The following is a 17,880-nucleotide window of genomic DNA, read 5'->3' on the forward strand; positions in this document are numbered from 1 at the left end:
AATTTTTAAGTAATTTAGTTTATACCCGATCTGTTTTCTAAATAAAACCGCTAAACGGCATTTACTCTATTTTTGGGCACTGTTCTGCATGCGATAGTCTGGCAACTCTATTGCATCGGCATCGGTCTGGCAACGGCGGCGAAAAAGCGCGGGTTCAGCGAAAACAGCTGCACTTGTGTTGGTTTGTTAGTTGCTGAAATCTTGTTCCAAATGTTTATTTCCTATTATAAATAACAATTAAAGACAGCCGCCGATATGGACGACTCGGTGTTCAAGCTGAAATACCAGAAATACAAGCTGCGTGTGAAGTTGTGGGAAAAGGATTTCAAGAAGAAGAATGGTCGGGTTCCATCGAAGGTGAGATTGGGATCTAAACTAACTAAATAACTAAACTAAATAAAATAAATAAAATTATTGTGCCAGTATGATATACGGGAGGCCAGCCAGGAGATTCGCGACTCCTACAAGATGTACTACAAACTGAAGACCTCCTTCCTAGAGGAAACGCTGAACGATGTGCTCAGTGAGGATGGCTACGATATCCTTGAGATGTCGCAGGCCAGTGATCTGGGCGTAAGCCTGCTGGACCAGGATGTCAGTCTTGGTGGTGGCCCCCAACTGCCACTAGATATATCCGCACTGGTGGAGCCGCAGAGCTCTGCAAATCTGGGCGAGAATCCGCAACAGGCGCAGGGTTCGTTTTCTAATCTTCAGGATCTGCCCAATCGCCAAGTGCTCACCAATCTGGTCAACCGCGATGAAAACCATGTGATCCGTAAGTTTGAAGCGGTGGAGGAGCTGCCGATCAACCGGAATGCCTGGGGCATGGAAGTCAGCAAGAAGCAACCAGATCTGGGGCAACCCCTAGAGGCTTCTCTTTCCGCTCCGGCGCAAGGAAAACCGCTTAAGGCTACCGCCAGTCTTAAGCCCAGCTTGAGTGCCAAGCTATTCAAATCCACAAGCGGATTTGCCAAACGAAATCCCCGCAAGCCGCTGTCACGCACTTCAGTCAACGCATCCAGTTCAACCACATCCCTCAGCTCAGTTCCTTCTGCTCTGGCAGAAGAACTGCCCGATTTCGAGACCATACTTATACGCAAGGCGCAGGAGTACAAGGAGAAGGAGCAGGCCTTAGCCACCAACACGCTGCTGGCCGGCGATCATTGTAAGGAAACCATCAAAACGCAGGTAGACGACGGCTGGCTTCAGCGGAACACAAAGGAGAATACTCTTGAAGTGGAGTCGCCCCTTGCAGCTGCAAATAATAATAATGGTCCACCAAAGAAAATCAACTTTGGACTGGCCAATCTTGATTTAAGTAAACTAAAGTCCACTGCCAAAGAGAAGCAGCTGGTGCCGGTGAAGATCGAAACGGTAGCCAGCTCAGAGGAGTTGCAATCTGTTAACAGTTCTACAATGAACCAGAAACCGGCTCCTCCTAGCCAGACAACTTCTGCAAACAGCCAGAAGCACCCTGCTCCCAAGCTAAAACATCCTCCCGCGGAACAGAACACTGATACCGATTCCGACTCTGTTGTGGCTGAAAGCGAGGAGGAGCCGGAGCCCCAGGAGTACCGACAGCTGGCCAAACGACGCAGGATAATGCCAGCCACAGAAGGATCTTCTGAGGTAGCCGAAATGGCTGAAAAACCCAACAAATCCAAACCGGAAACTGAAGCTGTGGCTCCTGTCGATCCAGAGGATGAATATGCTATGGACTTCTCCGCCGACGAGGATGGGGATGCAACCTATGAGCCGGAGAAGAGCAAGAAAGAAAAGGCAAAGCGCAAGCAAGCAGCCGGAAAAAGGAAGACTTCTAAACCCAAGGCGGAAGCTAAGCCCAAAGCTGAAAAGAAACCCAAAGTCAAAGCGGAGAAGAAACCCAAGGTGGAGAAGAAGCCAAGGAACTCCAAGAAGGTCTCTGCTGCTGAACCTCCTTCTGTTCCCGAGGAGGAGGAACAGAGTCAGCCATTGAATCCGGAAGACTTGAGGTACGTGCTGGCGTTGGAGGCAGGCGACATAACCTCCGTTCCTCGAATCAATCAGCAGGACCTGGAGAAAGCAGATGCCACTGCGCGGCGCTATATTAGCACTTTTGCGGCGGGACCCAGAACAGAGAACAGAGCAGAGGGATCCAACTTGCTGGTGGATGAAAAGCGATCCGCTGCCCGAAAGAAACTGGAGGAACGGATAGCTACTGGGAAGTTAAACGAAAACTTTGTCACTATCAACATTCAAAAGAAGAAATTTGTGCGCGGCAAAAAGTCCGTGAACTTCAGCAAGTACAAGAAGCAGCAGTGGCGGCACAAGAAGCGCGTGGCTGCCTTGAGTGGCCCGGATATGGACATGGGTGGCTGCGACGGCGGAGTGCTCACCTGCTTCCAGTGCGGCGGAGTGGGACATTTCGCCCAGCAGTGCAAGGTGAAGGGGGACAGCCTCCTGCCCCTATCCGCCCAGCTGGAGGAGGATCCCTCGCCATTCCCCACGCTCGCCGAGGCCCAGGAGATGGCCAGCCAGGGAGCTGTGGTGGCCCACAGTCGCAACATCTCCAGACTACCCCAGGCGGCCAATGCGGCCATCCTGCAGGGTGAGGAATCTGAGCAATCTGATGACTCCGAGGAGGAAGTTCAAGACGGCAGCGGTGATGAGGAGGTACAAGCGCATCCGGAGCCGGACTGGTCTAGCGATGATCCGGACATCGACTTCGAGGCTCTGGACGCAGCCGTCGAAGCCTCCCTAAGTCAGCCGCTTTCCCAGGAGAAAGCCGCTTCGCCTATAAAAACATACGTTGGCCACAAGATTCCCGATGAGTTCCTCAAGCAGGCTGGCCTGGACACCACCGCCTCCACTTCGAATCGCAGCCAGCACGGCGGTGTTCGGCCAATATACGACCTCCTGCCGGATGGAAGTGTCCGGGACACGACGCCGGAAGTGCTGGAAGCCCTGCGCATGTTTGGCCACAGTAATTTTAGAAAGGGTAAGACGAACATTACATTACATTTTATTTTATTGTATTAACATTTAATTATTTTAATTAATCCCTCAACAGGTCAAGATCGGGCCATCATGCGCACCCTTTCCGGTCTCTCCTCGCTGGTTACCCTCAGCACAGGCAGTGGCAAATCGCTGTGCTACCAGCTGCCCGCCTATCTGTATAGCCGCAAAATGGGCGCCATCACGCTGGTCATCTCGCCGCTGGTGTCGCTCATGGAGGACCAGGTGACCGGGGTGCCGCACTTCCTGCGTGCCCACTGCCTGCACACCAACCAGACGGCGCCGCAGCGCATGAAGATTCAGCAGATGATTGCCGACGGGGAAATCGACATTCTGCTGGTTTCGCCGGAGGCTGTGGTTTCCGGGGAGCGGGCCACCGGATTCGGGGCCATTCTCCGCCAGCTGCCGCCCATTGCATTCGCCTGCATTGACGAGGCGCATTGCGTGTCCCAGTGGAGTCACAACTTCCGTCCCAGCTACCTGATGATCTGCAAGGTGCTGCGAAAGAATCTGGGCGTTCACACGGTCCTGGGGCTGACGGCCACCGCCACGCTGCCCACCAGGGTGAGCATCATCAACCACCTGGGCATCACGGACGGGGAGCGGGGCGTCATCAGCGACATCCCCCTGCCGGACAATCTGGTGCTGTCCGTTTCCAAGGATCTCAACCGAGATGCGGCCCTGCTCCAGCTACTCAATAGCGAGCGGTATACTTAATCCCCAATCCCTTAAAGGCTTGATCTTCTGACTATTTCCGATTGTTCCAGCTTCGAGCCCTGTCAGTCCATCATCATCTACTGCACACGGCGAGACGAGTGTGAGCGAATCGCTGGCTTCATTCGAACATGCGTGCAGGATCGGCGACAGCCCGCCCAGGAGCAGGGCAAGAAGCGCAAGCGGGTCAACTGGCAGGCGGAGCCGTACCATGCCGGAATGCCAGCCTCGCGGCGACGCACTGTCCAGAAGGCCTTCATGGGCAACGAGCTGCGCATCGTGGTGGCCACCATCGCCTTCGGCATGGGCATCAACAAGCCGGACATTCGCGCCGTCATCCACTACAACATGCCGAGGAACTTCGAGAGTTATGTGCAGGAGATCGGACGAGCAGGTCGCGATGGCTTGCCATCCCACTGCCACCTCTTCCTGGACGCCAAGGGTGGCGATCAGTGTGAGCTGCGCCGGCATGTCTACTCCAACTCCATCGATCGGCATGTGATCCGCAAGCTGTTGCAGAAGATTTTTGTGCCGTGCAGCTGCGACAAGCAGGCTTCCCAGGGAGCTGCTCCTCCAATGGCCCTCGAAGGCGACGGTCCGAGGGTTCATGTGTGTCCGGGTCATGAAATAGGCTTTTCCGTGGAGAAAACCGTCGAGATGCTGGACATCCCGGCGGAGAACATATCCACGCTGCTCTGCTACATGGAGCTCGAACCGCGCTGGTGCATCAGTGTGCTCAGCTCGGCATATGTGATGGCCAAGGTGATCTCCTACGGAGGGCCCAAGTACCTGAAGTGAGTGATGCCTTGAGTGGAACTCTGTCGGATCTCAGCTAACTTCTCTGTTTTCCCCTTTTTCAGGCACGCAGCAAAAGAATGTCCACCGTTGGCCATGGCCATTGCCTTGCAGATTAGGGACAAGACCTTCAAGGAGGACTCGAACATCATTGAGTTCTCTGTGACGGACATTGCAGCGGGAATAGGTTGGAACAGCGGCGTGGTCAAGTACCAACTGAAGGACCTGGAGTGGGTGAAAGGTGAGATAGTACTCCATCTTTAAGATCTTTACAGTTTCCTAACCACACAATCCCCCAAAAGTGAATGGATTTCCAAAGCGTTCGCCCATCACGGTGAGCTTCTATGACTTGGGCTTCCGCATCAAGGTGCCGGGCGATTTTACGGAGACGGAGATCGACAGTGCCCTGGACACGCTCTATACGCGATCCGTGAAGCAGGAGCGGACCCAGCTCATCCAGCTGCAGTATGTGGCCCACGGCTTGGCGGCGGTGGCCTACAGTTCCTGTGGCCAGTGCTGCAGTGCGGACTTTCCCCAGGATCGGGGCGAGCAACTAAAGGCAATTGTGCGGAACTACTTCGCCAATGACTATCCGCAGGATCTGGAGTTGGAAGTGGAGGTACTTGCTTGGCCCCCCATGTTTATGTACGTTAATTACCATTTTACTTTCGTCGTTCAGCCCAGCAACGTGCCGGATGAGAGCATCACGGACGACGTCCACGCCCTGATCAACATGTATCCGGACAACACGTTCAGCGGACGGAACATTGCGCGCATCTTCCACGGCATCACGAGCCCCAACTATCCGGCCGTCATTTGGGGACGCTGCAAGTTCTGGCGCGCCCACGTCAAGGTCGACTTCAATCGCATCCTGCAGCTGGCGAACATGGCCATCATCAAGAGGCGCACCTAATCGGTGGCTATGTAAATTCCCATATGTGATGCCCTAGTGAACCTATAACCTATAAAATATCTCCATGAATTTGAAATTATGTGATGCCATTCTATAACATTTGTGGCTATTGTTCTTTTAAGTCTATTCAAATATAAAAAACCCTTTAATTACAACATTTTTTTAAAGCTTCTTACATTTATAGAAAGTTTTTTAAATAGATTCCTAATAAGAAATATATTAATTTTTTTATATATTAACAGTCATTTTAAAGTGAGTCATATTTACAAAAGTTTCAAAACTTGATCAACAATTTGATTCGGACATATCAAATCAAATTTTGTCAGTATTTGCGCCAAAAATTTTAGTTTAAAATGTGTTTTTTCCACGATTTAGATAAGTTATGGGTTTGCGCCCGTGCTTTCTCGTGCCTCGGGTTTTGCGCCTCGGCTTTTGGGGGTCTGCGTGGGAGGGTGTCTCCGCTTTAGTTCTCGCTGGTAACAGGACTCTGTAATGCTGCTCGTTAAGCCCACGCAAAATATTATAGCAAAAAAAACCAAGTTTCGCTTATGCAGATATTTGGTAGCGCCATTTGCACTGAAGTGGCAGCGGCGGAAAGCTAACAAGGACTTCGAGCCGAGACACTTTCCCCAGCAGAGGACTAAAAGCAAGGACACAGTGAAACTGCTTGATTAGGGCCTAGTACTAAAGTTGACAAGATATCTCCAAGTGTCTATATCTGATATTAATATCGTTATTTGAATTTAAAAAACTTGCACAGCTGAATAAAATGTAAATGAGATGTTTTTCTCTTGCAGCTTATAGCTCATATTTCGTGACCCACAGAGCATTTGTGAAGGATAAAGCTGCTATCTGATCCCAAAAAAATATCTAAAATATGTGGTGTAACGCGAAAATCAATAAATGGAAATGAAATCAATATTTAAGCAGATATTTTCTTTTCGTCGCAGATTGGCATTAATCGATGTGACGACGAAGAGCTACGTACATTTTATTCGGCCTACTTACTCTGAAATTTTTTAAACCAAAAAAATAGAAGGTAAAATAATAAATTGTCTACTAACTCTGCAAAATCTGCTTGAAAGTTGGAGTAAGAGCAACTTTAACATAACGATTTTTTGTGCAATTAAATATTTATTAACTTGCTAAACAAGTAATTTTACAAAAGAAAACTAGTATTCTTCCCACCTCTACCATTTAAAAGTATTTTCTTTTTACAATCAACAATTGCATTTTAAGACAAAAGGCAAAATCAGCACTTGCCCCTTTGGCTTTCCCTTTTTCTTAACTCCCTTTATTTATAGTTATGAAAAACGATTTGATGCTGTCGATTAGGTCAAAGGTTAAACGAAACCAATTCAATTGCACTTTCTTTGTTTGTGCCGTAAATATTCTTAGCCAGCTTTGCTTGCTGTATTGTGCCCCAACTCCAACTTCCGTTCCATCGTTCTATTAATTTTTCAGATTCCTGAAGGATTTTAACAACTTTGCCTTTGCCTTTTCCTTGTCTTATCAAAAATTCAGTATTTCGACAAACAAATAAACACATGAATAAAATAAAGACGAAAAGAATGGTATTTGAACTTCAAGCAGAGTCAACGGCATAAAGCAAGAAATTGAATATCCGGAAAAGAAAAGCGGAAAATCGAGGGCAAAAGAAAAACTTTTTCATATATACAATAATTGTAATGAGCAAGAAACTTTGGCCAGTGGGCCGAGCCTAGTCGGAAATATTGTGGTCCTCGCTCCTTCTGTTCCTTGTCTTCTTGGACTGTCGTTAAAGTTAAATGGCCTGTGTGATTGGCCCAGAGTGGGCGAAGGGCGAAGGGCGAAGGGCGAAAGGGGTGGTACTGCACTCCAAGGTCGTAATGAGGGCAGACAAACCAAATCAGGCAGCATCGCTTACAGATTGCATTTCCCTCAGATGATTTCCTTCTTAATTTTGCTCCTCGATTTCTCATTCTACTGCTGTGCGCTATTTCCCAAGAGTTGTTGTTTTTTAAAAGCGCAAAGAAAAACTCTACAAGTGGAAACACAAATAAAAGTTAGTGGTAGACTTGGTTTTTGAAAGTTTTTAAATTAAATTTAATTCATACGTTTTTTTTTGTATCTAAAATTTCAAACAAAAAATTAACAGGTTGTTTTTTTAAATTTGACAAAAAAAAAACATTTTTTGAAAACTTTTTTATTGAAACTTGTCCAAAACAAGAGAAACAGCAACCAAAAGACTTTGTTTTCCCATTTAAAAGTATTTCTTTTCAGAATGTAAATTTAAATTTCAGAACGAAAGGTTTCGAGAAACATTTTTTGAAAGCTTTGTATAGATTATTTTTATTTTATATAGTATGTATATTTTATACAGAATATTTTATTGCTTTGAAGGAAAGTCAAGATTTTTAGTTTTTTAGATTAAAAACCAAAAGTATATTCCACTTCCCTTGAGCTATAATCTTAATCCTTTACACGTTAATTGGCAACTATTTTGGATAACCAATGACGAATCAAAAATAGCTTCTGGATTGTAATGAAAATCTCATTGAACTGTTAACTTTGTTCCATTCTTTGGCGGCAAATCATCCGCATAAAAAAGCGCAAAATATGTGAAATATGTGAAATATGTGAAATATGTGCAAATGTCAGCTTTTCAATCCGAATCAATAAGCTTTGAATGACACGCAGCCCGTTGACTGACAAGGGCGAAAAGGGGATGGGATCGCCCAGTTAGAAGCGTAGGATACATTGTTCCAGACCTGAAATCCACTCGAAATTTCCCCCATTTCCATTCCCATTCCCATTCCCATTCCCATTCACAGCTCCCTTCGCTCGGTGTCACATTTTGCATGATTTTGCTGACAGAAGTTTGTTTGTTGCCTGTTGACATATGGTGGTGAAATCGGGGGGAAAATCGGGTGAAAATTAAGGGAAACCAGGCGCAAATCGGGGGGTTTGGGGGACCCCGAGAGGTGATTGCCGTTTAAATTACGAAATCATGCAGGAGTAGGCAGGCTGAGTAAGGGAACAAGGGGGGAAGGGGCAGGGGCAGGGGCAGGAAGCCGGTGGGTTTTGAAATTATAGTGCATTTGTGTTTTGTAATTAGACCCCAAATACCTATCGATGGCCCAGGATGAGAGGGATTGTGTGTGCTGTGCGTTGTGTTGTGCGTTGTGTTGTGCGTTTGCAGAGGTTTTTCACAGTGTGTGAAAAGTGGCCTAATGAGGCATCACTTTTGGCTCAATGTAAGGCCGAAACCCTACAAAAAAAGGCAGACAAATATCCGTAAAACGATCGTTACAAAGCTCTCAGTGTGATATATAATCAGGGCAAATGAATGCACTTAGTGGTGCTTAAGAAGTACTCTAACGAGGATTTAACGGGGGTTTCGAATAAATCAACTGAATTGGCTAAATTTATCCCCTTATGTATAATATTTATTAAATAAAATGACACATATAGTTCAACTCAAAAAGTGGAAAAAGTATGAAATGGAAAATCAAAGTGATACAGAAAAATGAGCATGAGACAATTTGTTTGAAATGCCTTTCATCTTTAAAATTCGGTAATGATATTGATTTCAAACGGTGAATAAAAATTTCCTATTGCCTATGTGGCCAGCTCTGTTTTGATTTAAAATTGTCTGGTGGCCGCACTGATATTATTCAAAAAAAAAAAAATCCCAGAAGTGTAAAGCTTTTTCACATTGATAAAAAAATAAATGTTTAAAAAAATAAAATAACCTAAGAAATACAATTGTGCTGGGTAAATAAAACATAAGATTCAAGTTAATGCCAAATTTGATGTTTTAGATTTTTCCCCTTCCATTTTATACCTTTTACGCTCCTTTTTCACCTCTCAAGTCCGTGTTTTTCCTTACGAACCCGCCTTCAATCGGTCTCAAAAACCATGGCAGTTTCTTGTTTTATCGCTTGTACCATCGATATCCCTGAAATCCCAGCCAACTAATTGGCATTTGAGCTGACACATTGAGGACGCCTTTGCCTGCTCTTCACAACTTCAATCGATTTGCCCAAGATTTGCAGTCGCATTCAGAGTCCCATGTGCTGTCCTTGTGGCAACAAAAAAAGGGAAACCAGCACACATAGACCTACAGTTTAGTACAGATCTACGTACATCCAGATGAATTCGCAACTGCGATGATGATGCGTCAATGCATGCAAATTTGTTAGCCACAAATAAGTTGGGCCCAAAGTGGTTTTCGGGCTTTGCACACAATAGTTTGTTGTAGTTTGTTGTATTTGTTGTATTTTGTTGTATTTTGTTGTATTTTGTTGCTCTTGCTGCCGAAAATTGTGGCTTCTGTTGCTGTTGTTGTTGCTATTGTTGTTGCTGGCGGCTGTCAATGGCAGTGATTTACATAATATGGCCAACTCGATGCAACAATTTCCTGTGTGCTCGAACCCAAAATATTTGGCAGCCTTTGTTTGCCTGTTTGCCCTGCTCTTGGCAAATACTTTTTTTGTTTTGCCCCTGTCAAAAGTTATTAGTCAGCAGGTGAAAAATCAATTCGGTGGGCTTTCGGTCAAACAAACATTTCATTATTTTCGTCTCTGGGCAACAGATAAACCAACACTTTTTGTCAACTGCCAAATGCAAAATTCATTGAGAGACTCAACGAAATTTACGGCTCTTCATTTAGGCCATGCCTGGCAATTGGCCTAAACAATTGTTAATAGGATTTTTCCCTTTTGCGTGTGCGTGTGCGTGTGTGAGTGTGTGTGTGCGGAAATTGATTTGGTTTTGCCAGCACACTCACAAATCCCTGGCTTGTCTCTTAATTTTTGATTGCTTTGTGGCAAATCGAATGAAACGCCCAACCACTTGCAGTCTAAATTAACTTAAACAAGTCAATAAATTTAATTAAGTAATTATTTTACCAGCTGTACATTGGTATAGTTTCCCCCCCCCCCACACACACACACACACATCATTTCTAAACCGAAATTTCTGCATTTCTGTCTCCCCAGTTGCTCGCAAATTTGTTGCATACGCATAGGCGCTGCCCACAAATTTGATGACATCCTTCGTCCTTCTACCCCTTCTACCAACACCCTTCATCTTTTGGCCAAGATGATGTGTTGTCAGGCGAAATCATGGTCAATTTTATGCATGTCCCTTGTTGAACAACAGCAGGCGAGAACTATGAATACTCCGAATTGGCAAGCGTTTAAGGGGGCACAAGGGCGAACTGAAGAAAGGAGGGTCTTAGCCCATTCAGGATGTGGGCCAAGGGTTTCGGTTGTGGTCACATGGCTGGCTTCCACTTCATGTGACGAGCGAGGGACGTAGCTTGTGGAGAACACCCCTTTGATTTTGTTTACACATGTAAATATGAGAGTTTTGGGAGCCATAACTGCTAAACTATTCGAAATGTACAAGTGTTATTCGATAATTCCGCAATATTTGCTAGCCAAGAACTGACAAATAACTCATTCGTGTTTTTAGTTTAATTTTATTAAAAATTGAAATATTAGTATGCATAATAAGCTAAATAAATAAAAATTGGGCCGCAAAAACGTTTCGGTTTTAAATAAAAATAATCTTCTAAGATATGCTACAAAGTTTTAACGAATTCTTCTACAAAATTAAGTATTTTTAGAGCCTTATAATTTAATCTAATTTATGAAAAACATTTTCTTAAATAATATAGCATATGCTGAAATCATACATATAAACGATATAATATTTTAAATGTAAAAAAAAACTACGATATAGTTCTCCGCTCACTAAAGATATCATTAACAATTTATCAATTTATCGGCTTGAAGTCAGCCAATTTGATAGAGATTATGGCTTATATCTCGGTCACTGGGATATCACTCGCTTACAAATATCTGTGGTTAATAAAATAGAAAACATTCAAATCATATACATATAAATAAAACATATAAATACCCTTGCTATAATATTTAGCTTACTCTAGACCTCATAATTACTTTATCATAGGAGTAACCCCTACACAAACTCAGTCAAATTGCCACTCAATCATTGCTAATGTCTCGGTCCCTAGGATTTCACTCAGCACAAACATAACAAATATCAGTGATTGGTAAATGAGATTTCCGGGACGAGTTGCCTGCTGATGGTCGGCAGAAGTAATCTAGCAATTTTAACTGAGCAGAACCAGAGCAGCCAGCAGAGCAGTGCCAGCCAATGCAGCTGTTCAGAATGCATTCCATGCACTGCGGCTCTATTAGGCCTAATCGCAGCTAATTTAGCTACCACAAACCGGACGCACAACACTCGGATTGCCAGGGAAGAGCACACAGGGAATAGCTTATGGATCTGGGGATCGAAAAAGATGGAGTTGGCAAGCCCCAAACTGGTAACTGGTAACTGGTAACAGCTATAGCTGGTAGCTGGTAGCTGGTAACTGGTAGCTGACTGAAACAGATGCAATCATAGAATCTGTTCGCAGCACAACCATTATCCCCCTGGGTGGATGTGGACTCCAGGCGCAAGGATACTCGATTATTCGAGATGGTCGAGCAGTCCCTGCTCATGACAAATGCTGCAGCTGCCGGCTCAAGGGCGACTTGTTTTGGTCAGCAGTGAACAAGGTATTTGGAGAAAAATGTAACTATTATCTGTATAAGAAAATTGTCAATAAGATAAATATAAAACTAACATTACGAAAGTATCAAAACAAAACTTATATGGTTTAAAAGTAAGGCCTTTAACTCTTCGGTATATAAATGATACTATAAAGTTAAGGGCTTATATAACTAAGTATTTTAAGTATTATAAGTATTTGATACTGGCTGTAACACTTGTAACACACTTGTAAAACTTAATTTTTCAGTTTTTTTTTCTTTGGGTGTAGAGATATGGAACAATGTATAAATCCGAAAAGATCATAGTGTAAGCCCTTTATTAATTTTGAAAAATAAATACATTTTTGTTTGTTTCTAATTTGTATATAAATCTGCATTAAAACAAACTTGTTAAACTACTTCTAATAATTACAAACGACACATTTTTTATGTAATTTAGAAACAGATCGGATATTTATAAGAACATTTGTTAAGTAAATCCCTAGTTAACTTAAATATTAAACAATTGTAAGCCGAAAAACGAGTTTCATTGCTTTAGCTTAGAAAACAGTCAGGTAACTAGTGCTAAATGTTCTACCAGGCTGTTTTCCCACCGTATTTGCATGTTCTAGTCGAAATGCAAGGCGAGGAATTCACAAGTAGGAGTGCAGTCGGATGAATTTTGCAGCCATGGGGAGTACGTGTTGAGGTGAAGACCCCGGTCGAGTCATAGAGTCATAGAGTCATAAATGCACTGTAATTCTGTGGCAAGAGGGGCGGCTCTTGCCACCCGCCCCCAAGTGCTGCAGTGGTCGTCGCATTTGGACACACGTAATTAGGTTTGTTGTTGCCACTAAATATGCGTGTCAAGTTTCCTAAGGCGGAGGATTGGGGGCGAATGTTCTCCAGATTGGGGGAGTGGGAGTATTGCTCTGTCCGAGTGGCCGCTGCCCATGTCCATGTCCTTTGAGTGCAAGGGCAGAAGTGCAGGTAACTCGGTGGGCGGCAGGTAGGCTGTGCTGCCGTCCTGCGACATTCGATGCCTACGTAAATCAAAGCGAAACCTCATTTCCGTTGCAGGCATTTCACACCCAACAGTGCCTAATTTCGGGTTTTGTTTTAATAATCATCAACTGTCATCAATGCTGGAAACGGTAGCCCATCGTTTTGGGACCTAAATTGCTTCGCATGGACGGGATTCGTTGGGAAAATGGTGAAAGTGTCAAAATGAGGAGTTATTAGACTATGTAAAGAGATTTTGGTCAGACAATTGTGCGGTAAATATAGTTATTATAGTTGATTAGTTAATTGTTTAAGTATTGATATAACCAAACCACATGATAACAAACCAATGGTCTTTAATTTCTGTTTAGATATAACTAAAATGGCTTAAGATTAAGATCCCATTTTAATTTTACCCAAATCTAGTCCTATAATTTTGAACATTTTTAATAATGAAAAATAAGTTTTTAACAAGTTGTTGCTTTGTTTGTTTTTTTTTAGAAATTTAATGCTATATATTTTTAAAAACATTTTGTACGTTGTGTAAAAAAATCAATGTAAAAAAAAAAGAATAATAGAATAGTTATTTATAGAGCCCTTTTAGATTTTCAAAGTTAGCCAATTGTCAATGGATTAATTCTGGACCTTTGCTGTGTTAAGGTATTGCAAACCCTTGTAAAACTATTCAACAAACCCTGAGAAATATAATTTTAAATAGAAACTTTCGGTGTTGGAAATGGTCCTTACTTCCCATATACTCACTTAGTTCATCTTTCAGGACTAAGTGAGTTTTACTGTTTACTGTAAACACTTAAACTTAAGCGTAAATCGCTTACTGAAGTCGACTGTACTTGTTGCTTTTTGAATTAAGCCTGCAAGTATGCAGCAAGAATTTCGCAAGTGGCTCAAGTTGAAACGCAGCTCCTGCAATTGCATTTTCAATTAAAAGGAGTTGGGGGTTGTTGTTGGCTTGTCAATTTTTTATAATTGAATTCACTTTAAGTAAAGTACTGGAAAAGTACTCTTTCCTTCCAGTAAGAGCATTCCACTCCCAATGCATTCCGCTCTCTTCCTTGGCAATGCATTCAATACTCTCTTCCTAGGCAATGCATTCAATTCTCTCTTCATTGTCAATGCATTCAACTCTCTCTTTCTTGCGAATGCATTCAATTCTCTCTTTCGCTTTGTTTTGCCCCTCAACTGGGCGTTCAACACTCTCTTTGCTGCATTGGTTGAAACGCCGGGGATTGAAAGTCCTGACCCTTGACAACATAAATTCTATTGTGTGTTTTTTCCTGTCGGTTCGGTTTTCTTTGCTTTTTTGGGGGGTAAACTCTAAGAACATGGCACATCGAATTAGTTAATTGCATAAAGTACTCCTCACTGACTGATAGAGCAGACAGTTTGGCTGACAAAGTTGTCTGGCTGTAAACAATGCTGTCATTCGGGCAGCAGGGGGTTAAAAAGGACCTACTGCTAACTCCGGTCTAAACTAAATGGCCACTCATTTTGTTTGTTTGTTGCTCACTTTGGCAGTACGCCCAGTTCCGGATAAATGAGTGAAAATTTATGTCCTCGCAGGGCTCGTCGGGGGTTAAAGGGCGGGGTGGAATGGGTTAAGGGGGGGTCCCAAATACTGCTGACAACCATGATGCACCCAACTAACAAGTAAACTTGTTATTGCCAACCTAATCACTGGCATGTGCGCATTGTTCGTATTTCATTATGAGCCCCAACAGGATCAGGATGTGTCCTGCACCTGGACTCTTGCAAGGACCAACCAAATAACTGTCATTGGGGATTTTAAAAAAATATTAAATAACTAATTCCGTGTGAGAGAGACATTTTTTATTCACAAATAATAAGACTTAGTCTAGTCAAAAGATTATAAAGGTTATGAATTAATTGTTTAACCTTATATATGTTCAACAAAATAAATCCTTATAAATTAAATGAAAATACAAAATGGATTTTCCAATAAAATAAAATATTTCTAATTTCTGTTTAGGTAGGGAATATTTTCTTTAAATTATAAAAATACATAATGAAAATTTTTGTATTCAAATAACTTAAATTTATTCGGTGTTTTCCTTTTTTTCTCATTTAAAACGGTTTTTTCAATTCAGCATTCACCTTTTAATTTCTTTAATTAACCGTAGGCTGTAACTAATTTACTTTATTAGTTCAATCTCATTTAAAATCTCCTCGGTATTATGTGTTACTAAAATATTTACATTGAATGCATGAAGGACAATTTTTTCCCTCCATTTGTTTTCACAAATTAATATTGTAAACATGTAGTAACAGTGGAGGAAAAAATAGAGATAGAAGAAACAAACCAAGCCAGAGGGAAAAAATTGTTATTGACGGCAAGAATTTTCCACATTCGTACACTGAATCAGCGAGGCATCAAAACAATTTTAAAAACTCGCACAAACAAGCGCGTGTGACAGCCAGAAATGGAAATGCAATAAAATGAATGGCGAAAAAATGTTAAAATTAACTCAAAATATAGGCAAACCATAAATTATATGTGGCATGACATGTGAATTACTTAATTAAATTAATTTTTGCACTTCACACTGACGCACACACTTGCAGAGGCGAAATGGTGTGGGTTGGGTGCAAAACGGAGGGGTTTCTGTCAGAGAAATATTCACAAAATTCCCTTAATTTATGCCATGTCAAAAGGTCGAGAGTCAAGCCAATTAGTGCGGGGAAATGTCACAGTTGATTACGTAAGGGACACCATATAATAGGATTCCAGAACGCAATATTACCCTTTTTGTTGCAAAGGTTTTAAAACGCTAAAAAATCTATAAAAATATTTTGTTTATTTCAAAGGAATTATTTAGAGTTTCAAGTTTTAATTTTAAGGGTTTTTTTTATTAACTTATAAGTATCGGAAAATATTGAATAGCCACATCAACACATCAACTTTATGAACATTACACAATACCCACATTGAAATCACATCACTCATCCACTCAGTTTTATATCTGATATCGTTTTTTTTTATTTTTAATATTAAGGTTTTTATTTGTAAATGTTTTTATATTTAAACTATTTTTGCTACTGAGCAAAAAAATTTAAAATAAACGCATTACTGTTTTTCCTTTGACCAAAATACATAAAAAGTTTATTTATTTTTGACTTCATAAAAGTAATTTTGTTTGTCCAACTTGATTGCAGCAATTAAGCTTCGATTGTTGTCCCATTGAAAGTATCAACGAAGACTACAAAATAATATCTATAATTCTTAGTTTGGTCTGCTCTCTGATGCGTGCCATAGTTCACCAAGTGGCTTCACATTGCTTTGCCATATAATTCAGTTTTGGTTTTGTGCCTCCTTTGCCGTCTCTACTCTATGCCATTTATAATTCTTTTTTTTATTTGCAATATTCTAGCTGGCTGCAAAAAAAAAACAAAAACAGAATAGGAAAAACAATCTTTTCATAAAATCACGCAAACGCCGCGCTGAATAAGCTGGCAAACCTAAACAACAATGCAATTTTTACTGTTTGTCGCCTACTCACACACTTCGCCCCCTCTCTTTCGCGCCCCACGCAGCCCCTCTCTTTCGCTCCGTCGCAGGCCGTCCCGCTCACTCGAACAGCAGGCGCATGCATGTCACAATGCGGCAGACAAGAGCGGCAGCAAAACATTTAAATCAAAATGATAAAGTTGCATACTTGAGTAGAGTTATGCGACTCCTGTGGGGGAAAAGTCAGGGTGTGCGGGTGTGCGGAAAAAGCGGGGATGGGTGGGGGGGTGGTGCGAGGGGTCGGGGAAACTGGGAAAGAAGCAAATAAATATGAAAACATTTTTTCACATTGCGGTCTGCCATTCTAGTTGCAGTTGTGTGTGGCACAACGAGCGTGCAAAATATTATGCCAGCAACAATGCACTGCTGCTGAATCGCAAGCTCAGCCACGAGGGCGCTGGAAAAGCGTAGGAAAACAGCACAGGAAAACAGCAGAAACAATAATGAACGACCCCAAACACGAGCCAGAACCCGATCCCGATCCCAATCCCGAACCAAAACCAGAATCACAATCAGGCCAACAACAAGCACGCCAGTTGTTTAAGCCATGTTTAAGGCAGCATTCGCATGTAAAACGCACTCCCCTTGAATTTTTCGCACACTTAAATGCTTTTCGTCCTCTGGAGCTGGAAAGAAACGGCAAAATAATTAGTGTAGTTGTGTTTCATATAACTTTGTTAATGATATAAACATAAGGCTAATGGCTGATGGGGTCGGCAGTCCCCACCCCCCTCGAAATGCCCGACAATTTATACTTGATACCAAAACATCCAAGCGAGCAATGGTGCAGAAAATTGTTTGAAAATTAAGAAATACTCTGGGAGTTTTCCAAAAGGCAGCTGTACACGAAATTTGATATGAATTCTGGTGGAAGTTTTGCTTTCTCCAAATTGCTGAATGTGTTTTTGGGGAAAATTCTCTTGGAAATGAGATGGCATGGCGCTTGAAAACGTAACTAACACAATTTAAAATAATTTCTAGAAACATTTGTTGGCAATTTAGTACCTCTTGAAGATTGTTACATTTAATTTGATCTACAAAATAGAATATAATCATGCATAACTAACACTTATCTGGGATAGTTTTAGCTACAGAGAACCTCATCAAATATGACTTCTTTGCCATTTTATATTGCAGACTTTTCCATTTGCATTCGTCTAACATTTCGTTCGCTCGCCCCAAAACAATAGCGAACATTTCTAATGTATTCCAATCATTTTTTTTGTTCGCTTTCGGGCTTTGCTGGAAATATTTTGTCTCCCCGTTGGATTTTTTTTGCCATTTTGGTTAACATTGTTTTGGTGACAGTTGCACCCGCATCTCATTCGGTCTGCAGCCCCCCTTTCCACCCGCTTGCAGCACGCCCTGGT

At 42.4% G+C, this 17,880-nt stretch overlaps 1 protein-coding gene across 1 annotated transcript; it reads left to right on the plus strand.

Annotated features, from left to right (window-relative positions):
- The first annotated feature begins 146 nt into the window (after positions 1–146).
- LOC128258575 (ATP-dependent DNA helicase Q4) lies at positions 147–5,551 on the plus strand. Its single transcript, XM_052990266.1, has 7 exons — positions 147–357; positions 424–2,977; positions 3,050–3,701; positions 3,762–4,502; positions 4,569–4,744; positions 4,806–5,122; positions 5,183–5,551. The coding sequence occupies exons 1-7, from the start codon at positions 256–258 to the stop codon at positions 5,414–5,416; spliced, it is 4,776 nt and encodes a 1,591-aa protein (XP_052846226.1). The 5' UTR covers positions 147–255; the 3' UTR covers positions 5,417–5,551.
- Positions 5,552–17,880: the final 12,329 nt, after the last annotated feature.

This window comes from Drosophila gunungcola, assembly GCF_025200985.1.
Source record: "Drosophila gunungcola strain Sukarami chromosome 3L unlocalized genomic scaffold, Dgunungcola_SK_2 000003F, whole genome shotgun sequence".
NCBI lineage: Eukaryota > Metazoa > Arthropoda > Insecta > Diptera > Drosophilidae > Drosophila > Drosophila gunungcola.

Coding starts and splice junctions, on each gene's coding strand:
- LOC128258575 (XM_052990266.1), top strand. CDS start 256: ATGGACGACTCGGTGTTCAAGCTGAAATACCAGAAATACAAGCTGCGT. Junction 4,745..4,805: donor GGACCTGGAGTGGGTGAAAG/GTGAGATAGTAC, acceptor ATCCCCCAAAAG/TGAATGGATTTCCAAAGCGT. Junction 5,123..5,182: donor ATCTGGAGTTGGAAGTGGAG/GTACTTGCTTGG, acceptor TTCGTCGTTCAG/CCCAGCAACGTGCCGGATGA.